Source organism: Schistocerca cancellata, chromosome 2 (assembly GCF_023864275.1).
Source record: "Schistocerca cancellata isolate TAMUIC-IGC-003103 chromosome 2, iqSchCanc2.1, whole genome shotgun sequence".
NCBI lineage: Eukaryota > Metazoa > Arthropoda > Insecta > Orthoptera > Acrididae > Schistocerca > Schistocerca cancellata.
This window is the reverse complement of record NC_064627.1, coordinates 83381682-83395396: the sequence shown is the minus strand read 5'-3', so window position 1 is coordinate 83395396 and position 13715 is coordinate 83381682. Positions and strand designations below refer to the sequence as shown.

General features: G+C 39.5%; 1 protein-coding gene across 1 annotated transcript in view; it reads right to left on the bottom strand.

Moving 5' to 3' along the window:
- The window catches only part of LOC126161355 (F-box-like/WD repeat-containing protein TBL1XR1), a 132834-nt gene that overhangs the window by 40416 nt on the left and 78703 nt on the right, over positions 1–13715 (bottom strand). The window contains exon 7 of the mRNA XM_049917123.1: positions 7357–7539. Within this exon, the coding sequence (XP_049773080.1) occupies positions 7357–7539 (183 nt within the window). The remainder of the gene's footprint in view (positions 1–7356; positions 7540–13715) is intronic.

Here is a 13715-nt window from a genome sequence, read left to right as displayed (position 1 = left end):
TCCATCAGTTGCACAAGTGCCACAAGTCAAATGTCATATGACTGATCAAATGAGATCGATACTGTAACGAGCACTTCTGCGTATCGGGAAATCTCAAGCCTATAACCCTCCACTGGGCATGTGGTGTCTTTTTAGACCCCATACCACTTACACTTCTTGCACTTCATTATTTACTGGATCTGCAACACTCATGGTCCCTGAATCTCTTTCATAGCTATGGCTACTATGCTTAAATACCATTAATCAAATATTTCTTTAATTTATGATGTCTTAATTTAGGAATCAACAAAAATAGGCACTTGGGGTCTTCAAAGAGCCCAGCTGGTTTGACTGACTTTGTGTTGCCAGAAAATGGCTGAAGTTGGCAGAACTTATTACAATGCAGGTTACTCAGTTGTTAAGCTTCAGATAGCATTGTTGATGCGAGTGAAGTGGATGATGGCTGGCTTTATTACGTAAGCGCAGTATTTGTTTTCAAATCTTACAGTTTTGCATAAATTTATAGTAGTATTCATATAAAGAAAGAAATGTCTGTTCATTATGTAAGTCAATCAAAATTATGAAAACTGTGGAAACTGAAGGAAAAACTATTTTCATATAACTTGCGTTAGAATTTAAGTATAGGATTAATTTTTTGTTTAGGGTTGATGGAAAACTTGTTCGGACTGAAGAAGCTGATAAGATCTTCTTGAGACGTGGGATGATGATGATGATGATGATGATGATGTAGATAATCAAAGTATTTATGACCTGAATGATGATAAATACTTGCCCTCAGATAGTGAAGAGGAGGAAAGCAGTGATGTAATGGAAGGGGAAGAGGAAGATACTGAAGATGACGTCATTCACAGTGACAATGATATAACTGTAAGTAATGACAACACTATGAAAGGTTATTTCACTGGAAAAATGGAATGATTTGGTACAAAGAGCTTCCAACTAAGTGCCAAATTCCACCTCATAATATAATTCATGATAAACCTGGTACTGAAGTTGTACCCCCTAATTCAATAAAAGGAGCCCTAAAGCTCCTAATTACCCCAGAAATAATGTTCGTTCTGGTAAGGGAAACTAACAGGGGTTAGGCGAGTGTACAAAAGTGGAATGAAGATTATCCTAGTAGTACGCCTAAGGTATGGAAGGAACTAGATGCAGAAGACTTAGAGGCGATCATTGGTTTGCTTGTATCTTCTGGAGCCTACAGATCAGTGGAACAAAGAACATAGCAGACCTAATTTCAGAGCAACAATGCACCTAAAAAGGTTTCAAGCTATCACAAGTTTTCTCAGGTTTGACAGTGAGGAAACAAGAGAAGCTTGTAGGACTCATAGTAAATTAGCTGCATTTAGAGACATCTGGGAAACGCTCACTACACAGCTTTCTTCCATATACAGTTCAGGCTTTGACATAACTCTTGATGAATAGCTTGTTACGTTTAGAGGGAAACGTCCATTTCGACAATATGTGAAAAGCAAGTCTGCCAAATATGGTATAAAAATATGGTGGGCTTGTGCTTTCTGCTGAATGGATAAATTTACTTGGGAAAACAACCTGGCGAAAAGAGAAAAGTAAATCAGGTTTCCAGAGTCATAAGAGATCTAACTGCAAAATGGTTCACTAAAGGCCACAACATTGCAGCTTACAATTTTTTCAGTAGCATACCTTTAGTGAGAGAATTGCTGGCGATGAACACCACCTATGTCAGAGCTCTGAGGAAAACAAGATCACAATTCCTAAGGAGAGGCAGCCACATCATTCGAGAGAAGTAAATCCCTCTGTGTCTGGATTCTCTTATTCCGTATCACTAGTATCATATGTACCAAAGAAGTCGTTAGCAGTTACACTTGTCTCCTCTCTTCACTCATCATGAACTGTAGTTGGTCACGAAAAGAAGCCAAAAGTAATAGAGCATTACAACAAACATAAGGGGGGTGTTGACACCTTGTGTCAACTTGTAGGCACCTATAGCATGAAACAACACCAAGCACTAGCCACTTGTACTCTTCTACAATATGATCAACATTGCTGGAATTGCTGCAATGATTATATGGTTGTATCTTCACCCACAAAGTCTGACTTCAAATCAGAAGAGGCGGCAGTTACTGCTGCAGTTAGGATGACAGCTTGTACATCCTTACATCAACATAAGACTACCGTGTCATGGTAACAAGGCCATTTCTATCACAGTAAAATTAGAATAGGTTATCTCATTGAACTGAAGTTTTCATTTTCTTATTTGTGTTATGATCTCTAAGATATAGCAAAAATTGATAAATAAGAAAATATATCAGTTGTCTTCAAAAAGATAAAATAAAATGGTATGTCCTGATAATGTTTAATATGTAAGGATGTAAATTGTAAAAAATAAAAGATGTTATTGTAACAAAAAGCAACGTAAAACAAAATGTGTGCAAATTATATAATGATGAATTTTCTGCCATACAATATAAAAAACATACATGATCCACTATAATAAAAACAGTGTGGAATATAACAATTTGATGTTACAACAAGGAAATAATGGCAAAACCAAACAATAAATAAAGTGCTCCAGTCAAATGAACTGGGGTCTTGAAAGACCCCGTCATGTAACTTTTCCAACATTCCCAGCAGATGGTTAAAGCGAAAGTGTTTGCTAAGCTCTACCCTTCATTTCTCTTCAAAAGAAATTTGTACAAAACCTCAACAGCAAAAGCTTCATCTGTAAAATTGTTTACCTCAGCAGCAATAATTTAATCCGCAAGTATAAGACGTATTTTTTGAAAGACAAATTTAGGAAAAACTTCATCTTATAAATATGGTAAAAATACAGGCAGTGAAGACATGTTACTTGTCAACATCTGTAATTTCATATGTTGCTCTGCCTTTGATGTTGAAGTATTTAGATGGTGGGACAGTAACAGCACTTGAGTGCAAGAGGGCAGAATTTACAGTAGGAAAGATTGCAGGGATAGGATAATTATCTGAGAATGTCATGTTTTACAAGGATATTACAAAGATTTGGTGGGTGACAGAATGCTGCTGTGAGTCGCCAATGCTTTGGGGAAGATGTCAAGGGAGATATGATCTCATCTCAGAAGTTGACTTTAAAGTCACAGTCTTCCACTATACAATCTAATTGACATTTATCTGTTGTAGAATCCTAGAACACACTCTGAGCACAAATTCAATGACATGTCTAGAACAGAATGCCAACCAGTACGAATTCAAAAACATCAGTTGTGTGAAAACTATTTCATGGTTTTCTCACAACTTTCTGCAAGCCATATATCAAGGCAGTCACATAGACGCAGTATTTCTTGACTTCTGAAAAGCATTTGACTCAGTACCACACATATGCTTGTTACCAAAACTACAATTATATGGGGTATCAAGTAACTAGAATGAGGATTTCTTTGTAGGGAGGGCAAAGAATGTAGCGTGTTAGCAGTTTTAGAACGTATTCAAGTAAGTGTGATGGTATCCCTGCTGTTCATGTTGTATATTAATTACCTTCAAGACAATATTAATGGTAACTACAGACTTTTCACATATGCTGTAATTCTCTATAATGAGGTACTATCTGAAAGATGCACAAATACTTAGCCGGATCTTGATAAAGATTCCAGGTGGTACAAAGATTGGCAACTTGCTTTAAATGTTCATTAATTTAAAATTTTGCAATTCACAAAATGAAAAAAAGTTTCAACAAGTCACAGTTGGAATCAATCAACTCAAAACAGATTCTTGGGTGTAATGAATTGTAGGGATACCAATGTAACAATCACATAGACTCAGTCATGGGTAAAACAGACTTCAGTTCAATGGTAGAATACCTGCTAAGGAATTTCAGTGTCACTGATGTCTAACTGTAGACAGTATTAATTAGCGTTAATTGCTACCTTGTCAATCATGTATAAATTGGAACAAATAGCAAGGGAAGTTTATACTTCATTCGTCAACTGTGCTACACACACTGACGTCAGCAAACCATCTTGCAATAATATTTCACTGAAATCACAGGAAGTACTGAAGCAGAAATGAGAAAACACAATCACAAATCTTTACGGTTAATATTGTGGCACCTAAGAGCGGTGAGAGTTTATGTCAATACTTAAGGGGAGACAGTGGCAGAAATAATGAAAAATTTACAAATTATTTTTATTTGCTTATTTGATAGTAAATATAATTGAGATTATTATCCCAAATTTTTTCCTTGAAATTTGAACTACAAATGGCATAAAAAAATTAAAACCCTAAGCAGTGTAATGCGCCAAGCCCGCTTTTCAATGTACCAAATGGAGGAAAAATTTTATTGCAGAATTTGGCCTGTGAACCTAGAAAATATAGCTTTAGAAGGCTGTGATTTTTTGTATACATAACAGCAGTGTTGTAAAGAAGGCTGTGGAGCCATTTTCTGGTTCAATCAGTGTGGTATAGAAGGTTGTGGAGTGTTGTAAACAAGTTTTGTGCTGTTCAGTGGAATTCGAGTGACACTTGATTCATTGTGCCATTCTTTGTAGAAGGTTGAATCTGTTGATCCCTTTCTACAATGCCGAGACCTGGTAAAGCATTTAAAAAATATAGTAAGCCCCATATTTCCAATATAAAGCGAAAAAATGACATTGAGGTTAGGGACGGGCTTGCAGATGCAAACATTAGCTTGTCTCAAAGTGCATATAAAATAAAACTTGGGACAGGGATTGTGTCAGAAGAAACAAATCAAGACAGAAATACAGGTTTCAGAATTGTGGATCTGGAAATGGTGGCAGAAGCACTTAGAAAAGCCTGCAAGTGCTCTGTTTGTGGAGGAAATGTGGATTTGGTTGATGATGGAAAGAGAGGGGGTTTGGTTTGCACATTGCACATTTTGTGTCAAAATTGTGATGCTGACAGACCATTCAAGACATCAAAGGTCAGTAATAGAATCTATGAAGCCAATATGAGATTTGCTTATGGACTAAGATGTATAGTGATTGGAAGAGATGGTGGAAACCTTTTATGTGGTATTATGAACATGCCTGGTCCTCCCCTAAAATTTTCTGCAATGAATACTGCTCTCCTCAATGCAGTTGCAGAAGTAAGTGAAGAGAGCATGAAAATGGCAGTCCTGGGGGCAATTCACGAAAATTGTGAAGCAACTAATAGCAGTGATATAGCAGTTTCCTATGACAGTTCCTGGATGAAGAGGGGGCATACTTCACTGCATGGAGTTTCAACAATCATTAGTGTCGACACTGGAAAAGTATTAGACTTAGTGGTGATGTATAAATATTGTTCTGCATGTTCCTTGCACAAGAAATATATTGATGTAGGTAAAGAAACAGAAAGGCAAGAAGCCCATAAAGCTTTTTGTAGCAGAAATTATGAGGGCTCCAGTGGTGGGATGGAAGCTGCAGGTATGGATGCATTTTCCATAGATCTTTGCAAAAGTATGGAGTAAGATACATACAGTATTTGGCAGATGGAGACTCTAGTGCTTTCAAGAAAGTAGTTGAAAGTCAGCCCTATGGAAAAGATTGCACTATTGAGAAACTGGAGTGCTTAGGCCATATTCAGAAGAGGATGGGTGGACGACTCCGAAGACTTGTTGCAGACAATAAAGGCAAGCTACTAGAGAATGGGAAGCCACTGGGAGGTAAAAACAGACTAACAAAGAAGAGATTTCACAGCCTACAAGTCTATTATGGTGCTTCAATTAGAAGTAACCTCACAAGCTTGGACAGTATGAGGAAAGCAGTATGGGCCATTTGGTTTCATTACTTGTCGACAGACACTACACCTCAACATGGCCTCTGTTCTAATGAATGGTGCAAATTTTTGAAACTTAAGGAAAGTGGGGAAGCTTATACCCATAAAAATAACCTTCCTTATGAGGTTTCAATGGCCATTAAACCAACTTTTAGAGTACTGGCTTCATCAGAACTGCTAGAAAAACGTCTGCATGGGAAAACACAGAACCCAAATGAAAGTTTCAATGTTCTTATTTGGAAAAGATGTCCAAAGACTGTGTTTGTTTCCAATTTAGTGGTGAAGATTTCTGCTTTGGAAGCTGCAGCAGTGTTTAATGATGAGAATGTGGCAAGACTTCACATCCTCAGCAAGTTGGGCTTTACACCTGGAGCCTCCAATGAGCAGATACTCGCATTCGGGAGGACGACGGTTCAATCCCGTGTCTGGCCATCCTGATTTAGGTTTTCCGTGATTTCCCTAAGTCGCTCCAGGCAAAATGCCGGGATGGTTCCTTTGAAAGGGCACAGCCGACTTCTTTCCCCATCCTTCCCTGATCCAATGAGACCGATGACCTCGCAGTTTGGTCTCTTCCCCCAAAACAACCAACCAACCAATGAGCAGATACTGCAGATCATCGATAAGCAAAGATTCACGAAGGCGGAGACTTCAGTCCAGAACATACAAAAAATTGCTAGGCAAAGGAGTAGAGAAGCTATAAGAGCTGTAGAGGATGATGATGAAGAAATGGAACATGGATATGGGCAGTTTTAGCTAAGATATGATAGATATTTTTTTTGTTTTTTTTTCCCTTCCACACTTTAAAATGATTTTTCTGCAACTTAAGGTTTTCTGCTTTCAGGAACGCATGTATCAGAAACTACTGGAAGGATTGCACTGAAATTTGGCACACCTATTCTTTTACTTTGAAGCATATTTAAGTGGAACAAAATTTTATTAGATATATTATACACAGTTTTGTGGTTGATAATATATTGAAAAGTTTGCTTGTAAAAAATGTTCGAATCCAAAATATCACAGAAAATAATAGCATTAATTTACCAAAAAGTTACTGCACTTAATTGTACACCTATTAGTGTACATTATTTTACCATTAAAAAAATTTGCCAAATTTGCCTCGAAATTATGAAAAGTGTACCTTAAAATAATGTAATAAAAGATTCAAAATTATCTCACTGCATTACATTGTTATCAAAAATTCGGAATTTTTTAAAAAATCATATTAGATCTCTATACATAAGTGTGCAAAATTTCAATGAGATTGAACAAAAAATGGCAAAGATATGGATTTACAAAAATATCAGTGCAAGACTGCCACCGTCTCCCCTTAAAACCAGCAACTGAGGATATCCAAACCCTCTTACACAGAGGTGTCCTTGATGATACCATAGTACAGAACTACAAAAACACAGATAATAATATAGAACTAGCCCTGAACAATACTTACAATAGAAGTTTGCTATACTGTATATTATTTCCAAGATATAAAGGCATAAAATGCTGGATAAATTGATGAAAATCTTACCAATAAATGCATCAATGATTCATTTAAAACCATACAGACATTCTGCTACACTCCTTTTGTACATGCACAATGATAAAAAAATTTTGTATTGTAAGACTTACAGTGTGTCCCTGAAATGATTTAATAGGTTTATCCACATTCAGTTTGCACACATGTATACACTGATCTGTACTACATGATGCAAAACTTGTGTTTGTTTGCCAATCCACATCGAGGGCTGGAGCTGAGTGGAAAGAAAACTGCTGAGTGCATTGTCCTGATGCTGCATCCCAAATGATTGTTGTCTGTGGAGCAAACACATCAACAACCTCTTAAATACAGAGCTTAACTGAGGAACTCAATAACACACGTTGCAAAGAACAGTTTACACCTAACACAATATGAAATTAATTAGGGCCTACATGGTGCAACAGCAAACACAAACTCCAAATTAATGCAAATCCACCACATCACATGTAATGTGTAACATATCTACATCTACATGACTACTCTGCAATTCACATTTAAGTGCTTGGCAGAGGGTTTATCGAACCACAATCATACTATCTCTCTACCATTCCACTCCCGAACAGCGCGCGGGAAAAATGAACACCTAAACCTTTCTGTTCGAGCTCTGATTTCTCTTATTTTATTTTGATGATGATTCCTACCCATGTAGGTTGGGCTCAACAAAATATTTTTGCATTCGGAAGAGAAAGTTGGTGACTGAAATTTCGTAAATAGATCTCGCCGCGACGATAAATGTCTTTGCTTTAATGACTTCCATCCCAACTCGCGTATCATATCTGCCACACTCTCTCCCCTATTACGTGATAATACAAAACGAGCTGCCCTTTTTTGCACCCTTTCGATATCCTCCGTCAATCCCACCTGGTAAGGATCCCACACCGCGCAGCAATATTCTAACAGATGACAAACGAGTGTAGTGTAAGCTGTCTCTTTAGTGGACTTGTTGCATCTTCTAAGTGTCCTGCCAATGAAATGCAACCTTTGGCTCGCCTTCCCCACAGTATTATCTATGTGGTCTTTCCAACTGAAGTTGTTCGTAGTTTTAACACCCAGGTACTTAGTTGAATTGACAGCCTTGAGAATTTTACTATTTATCGAGTAATCTAATTCCAACGGATTTCTTTTGGAACTCATGTGGATCACCTCACACTTTTAGTCATTTAGCATCAACTGCCTCCTGCCACACCATACAGCAATCTTTTCTAAATCGCTTTGCAACTGATACTGGTCTTCGGATGACCTTACTAGACAGTAAATTACAGCATCATCTGCGAACAACCTAAGAGAACTGCTCAGCTTGTCACCCAGGTCATTTATATAGATCAGGAACAGCAGAGGTCCCAGGACGCTTCCCTGGGGAACACCTTATATCACTTCAGTTTTACTCGATGATTTGCCGTCTATTACTACGAACTGCGACCTTCCTGACAGAAAATCACAAATCCAGTCACACAACTGAGACGATACCCCATAGGCCCGCAGCTTGATTAGAAGTCGCTTGTGAGGAACGGTGTCAAAAGTTTTCCGGAAATCCAGAAATACGGAATCAACCTGTGATCCCCTGTCGATAGCGGTCATTACTTCGTGCGAATAAAGAGCTAGCTGCGTTGCACAAGAACAATGTTTTCTGAAACCATGCTGATTACGTATCAATAGATCGTTCCCTTTGAGGTGATTCATAATGTTTGAATACAGTATATGCTCCAAAACCCTACTGCAAACCGACGTCAGTGATATAGGTCTATAGTTCAATGGAATACTCCTACTACCCTTCTTAAACACTGGTGCGACCTGCGCAATTTTCCAATCTGTAGGTACAGATCTATCGGTGAGCGAGCGGTTGTATCAGCGTAATCTGAAAGGAACCTAATCGGTATACAATCTGGACCTGAAGGCTTGCCCGTATTAAGCGATTTGAGTTGCTTCGCAACCCCTAAGGTATCTACTTCTAAGAAACTCATGCTAGCAGCTGTTCGTGTTTCAAATTCTGGAATATTCCATTCGTCTTCCCTGGTGAAGGAATTTCAGAAAACTGCGTTCAATAACTCCGCTTTAGGGGCACAGTCGTCGGTAACAGTACCATCGGCAATGCGCAGTGAAGGTATTGACTGCGTCATGCCGCTTGTGTACTTTACATACGACCAGAATTTCTTCGAATTTTCTACCAAATTTCGAGACAACATAACATACCATCCACATAAACACAAACTGGCATTCTTAAAATCAACATTCAAACATATAAACAAAATTCAAGGTGAACCCACTACAAAGTCTAAAGAAATAAATATTTTAAAAATAATAGCCATCAACAATTCTTATGATCCATCCATAGCTGACAAATTAGTTATAAAAATTTGAGCCAAACAGCACCAGCAAACCAGTCCTCAGTAGCAGAAGAAACTAAATATGTCTCTATGCCTTTCCACGGTAATATTGTGCAGAAGAAGCTGAGTAGCACAGTCACTGCGGTGTAGAGGTTATGTATGATACTAGACTGTTGCATGGAGGGTCGTGAGTTCAAAAGTTACCTGAGCTGTAAAATTTTAATTTCTATATTCAGTTCTAGTACATTCTAGAAGTATCCACAAATGTCAAGAATCACTGAACTGGAATGTTCTGAAACTGTATATATGCTGTATGTGTTCTGGCCGGAGGCAGTTCGCTCCATGCTCTTATGTTTGCAAGTGCTGAATAAACCTTCGTTGAGTGAAGTTAGTGTTCATCATTCATCTAATTACACCTTCTTCTACGTGACATCATGCTGGTGGAGACGCTGTGTATTGGAACTTGTGATAGCGCACATTATCAATGACACAATGGCTCCCATCAGGCCACAACAGAGCCGCCGTTCACGTGGCCATATTCAACAGATCACAATCCATTGGAGACAGAAGAAGAAGAAGAAGAGGATGCTACGATGACAGCAACTGTGTGTCACCACATGAGACATCCTTCCAGGTTCTCTGGTGATGATGGCCAAGATCTAAACAAGTGGCTCAAGGTATGTGAGCGTATAGCCAAATTTAACAAATGGGATGACACCGTGTATTTGGCTAATTTATTTTTCTACTTGGAGGGCACTGCCAAGCAATGGTATGAGAACAACAAGGAGCAGTTCACAAGCTGGGAAGTATTACAGGTGGAACTGCGCAAGTATTTCGGCGACACACAATGACAGAAGTGCAAGGCTGAAGATTAATTAAAGTGCAGGGCACAGCATCCAGGAGAAACGACGGTATCCTACATTCAAGACATCTTGGAGCTATGTAAAATAGTGGATCCTAGAATGAAGGAGGAAGATAAGGTTGCACATCTCATGAAGGGTGTTGCTGAGTACACGGATAAAGCCCTACTCCTGAAGGAGGTTTCGACAGCAGATGACTTCATAAAATGGTGCCTGTATATCGAGACACTGCATCCAAAAAGAATTACATGCAAGAAGTTTGAACGGCTTCCAAACGTTGTATCAATGTCTGTGATGGAGGAAGGAACTGATTTCACAAGTGTTCTTCATCAGATAGGGAGAAAGGAAGTTCAGGTGGCACTTGGATTGCACGGTGAGCAAAAAACAGAGATAATTCAAGAGGTCATAAGGGAGGAAGTGGAACAGACATTGAACCCAATCTCTCATCCTTCATTTCCCTTCAAAATGGTGAAAAAGCTGAGACCCAGGGAAAGCTACATTTCTACAATGTGGCATGAGGAACCTGTTTGGGCACCAAGGAAGAATGTCGTCTGGAGGACCCAGGATAACAAAACAGTATGTTTCCACTGCAGATGACAGGGGCATGTGGTGAGCTATTGTCAAGAAAGGCAGCAGATATTTGATGGCACCTGTGCCAGACGACAGCAGACCGATCTTAGCCGATGCCAACTCTGGGATGATGAAGATGAACAAGAAGATTTGGGTGCAGGACGACATAGGTCACCATTGCCGCAAGCTAGCTGCTGGAGAGTACGCTTCCCAACACACGGATCAATGTCTCCATCGCCGTGTAGAAGGTCCAGCCGACCACCTAGCCGCCGTAACCTGGAAAACAAAAGAGTGCAACCTTCCTTGAAGGTGAGGCTGCCGAAGAAAAAAATCCTCCGTCGATCACTACAAAAATTATAGGAAACTACGTACATATCCTCATGGATGACCGACCAGCCCAAGCTCTTGTGGACTCCGGAGCATCATATTCAGTCATTTCGGAGAAGCACCATCGCCAGTTGCAGAAAACAGCATTCATTGACAACAAAACATCTCTGCTGAAGGTGGCTAATGGGAAATACATAAAACGTACAGGAAGATGTGTCATTCGTGTGGGTATTAGTGGCCATACACAGCCCTTAGAATTCATCGTCTTACAAGAGTGTAGTCATGATGTCATTCTTTGATGGGAATTTTTGAAAGTTTCTCAGGCAATTATAGATTGTGGTCACTCGAAGATTATGCAAGACGAGATGAGATACTGTGGACAGGAAGGTGCGCATCCAAGTGTGTAGACAATGTGTGCTGGATGAAGTGATCATTCCTGCAGTCAGCGCTAGAAAAGTAACTGTCATGTGCCATGTAATGCACTAACCCATGGATCTTGTAGTGGAATGTAAGAGAAGCATAACACTGAAGAATAACTTGGTCATCCCAACCTCTATCATCTCATTTAAAAACGGATTCGGTGAATTGTGAATAGTTAACTGTTGTCGAGAACTGCAGATCCTTCCAATACGCATATGTGTAGCAAATGCTGAGCCATTACTTGCCGAACAGCTGAGCGTCACAGAAACCTCCCATACTGTGCCTGTGGGCAAAATTAGTGCTACCACTATAAGACAATATCTTCTAGCTCAACTATCACCAGAATTCATGAAGGAACAACAGAAGAAGCTACTTGCCATTCTTCAAGAATGGTATAGTGTTTATGATACTAGACTGTTGCATGGAGGGTCGTGAGTTCAAAACTCACCTGAACTGTAAAATTTTAATTTCTATATTCGGTTCAAGTACATTCTAGAAGTATCCACAAATGTTAAGAATCATTGTACTGGAATGTTCTGTAACTGTACATATACTCCATCTGTTCTGGCCGGAGGCAGTTCGCTCCGTGCTCTGTATGCGCAAGTGCTGAATAAACCTTCATTAAGTGAACTTAGTGTTCATCATTCATCTAATTACACCTTCTTCTAAGTGACAATATCACATATGAACTCAGAAAGCCATTTAAATAACACGAAGTCAAAGTAAGTTTTCACAAGACAAACAGCAAAATATGATGCTTGTACAGTCCCTGGGCGTACTACCAGTCCACAGTGTCTAACAATCACAATATTTCAGTGACCAGACACATCGCCATCATCTGGTGGGCTAACAAACTGAGATCTTGAGCCTGTGCATCCGACCTATATCCCCTCCCACTATAAGCCATTCCCTCCGAGGATCACATACAAGTGTGCGCATCGGCAGTCAGGGCGATTCTTGTATCGGAGTCTTTGGTAGCATCGATAAAGTTGCTCTGAGTAATCGGATCGTCAGATCATTGTTCGCTAAGGGTCATCTAAATTAGACACAGTGCCAATTCCCGAGCATTGCTTTGGTTATAGCGGCAGTCCCAACTGATAAGATTACTGCTGGTACCAATTCCGATGGCTTCTCTAAAGACACTGTCCCAGCATTTGGAAATCTGCACTAAAATCCTGGTACATTCACATTCCATTGCACTATTCTCGGATAAATAGTGCTCGGTGACCACTGACTTGTTGGGGTACATTAGTCAAGTGTGCCGCTGGTGTTCTCAGCATCAATCTTCGACAGTGTGCACTGTTTGTGCAACAAATGTGCTGCCACATTGGCAAGGAATCTGATACACCCTGGTCTTCCACAAACTGAGGTCATCTTTGACACTTCCCAATAATGCCCATGTTTTATTGGGTGGGAAAAAGACAGTTGTTATGCAGTGCTTTTTCAGTATGCATCGGCTTTCTCAATATCATGCAGGTGTACAGTATAAAGGCTGTGGCTCTCTCTTCATCTGTGTTTCCTTCCATCTCCACAGGTTGAACAGTAGTGGTTGGGCAAAGAGCACGCTTAATATGCCATTCTGAGTATCCCTTTTTCCGGAACACAGTTTTGAGGTGTTCAGCCTTGGGGCAAACTCTTTTCATCTGATATGATGTGTGCCCTATGCACTAGTGTTTTTAGTACCCCATTCCTCTGCACAGCATCGTAACAGCTACATACATGCAAATGGAGATCAGTGTGCATTTTCTTCTAATACATACTATGGCCCAGGGTTCTATTAGCTCTTCCTTTGACCATGACATCCAGGAATGGTAGTCTTCCAACTTCTTCTGTCTCCATAGTGAATTTGATGTTGCGATATATAGATTCACATGTACAAAAATGTTAGGGAGTTTGTCCCTTCCATGGGGTTAGATGATGAATGAGTCATCCACATAATGGAAGAAGCAG